Raw genomic sequence first — 228 nt, 5'->3', positions numbered from 1 at the left:
ACACACACACGCCAACAGATAAAGATAAACAACCAGAACACATCATAAACCACGAAAAAAAAAACACCTCCAGGCAAGGCAACTCACGGCCCGAGATCTGAATGCGTGACCCGAATCTCCGCCCTCAGCTCTCCCTCCTCCAGCAGCAGGACCGAGGCGACGTCCGTGCCGACGAGGAGCGTGTGCTGGTCCGCCCACACCTGAGGGGGGGGGATGGGGTGAGAAAAG

General features: G+C 57.5%; 1 protein-coding gene across 1 annotated transcript in view; it reads right to left on the bottom strand.

The window, feature by feature from the left end:
• Positions 1 to 228, bottom strand: part of LOC119582357 (cilia- and flagella-associated protein 57-like) — a 16,334-nt gene that overhangs the window by 14,067 nt on the left and 2,039 nt on the right. Inside the window, exon 3 of the mRNA XM_037930572.1 lies at positions 88 to 200. Within this exon, the coding sequence (XP_037786500.1) occupies positions 88 to 200 (113 nt within the window). The remainder of the gene's footprint in view (positions 1 to 87; positions 201 to 228) is intronic.

Source organism: Penaeus monodon, chromosome 15 (genome assembly GCF_015228065.2).
Source record: "Penaeus monodon isolate SGIC_2016 chromosome 15, NSTDA_Pmon_1, whole genome shotgun sequence".
NCBI lineage: Eukaryota > Metazoa > Arthropoda > Malacostraca > Decapoda > Penaeidae > Penaeus > Penaeus monodon.
Note: the sequence above shows the minus strand (reverse complement) of the source record. Positions and strands in the feature narration are given on the sequence as shown.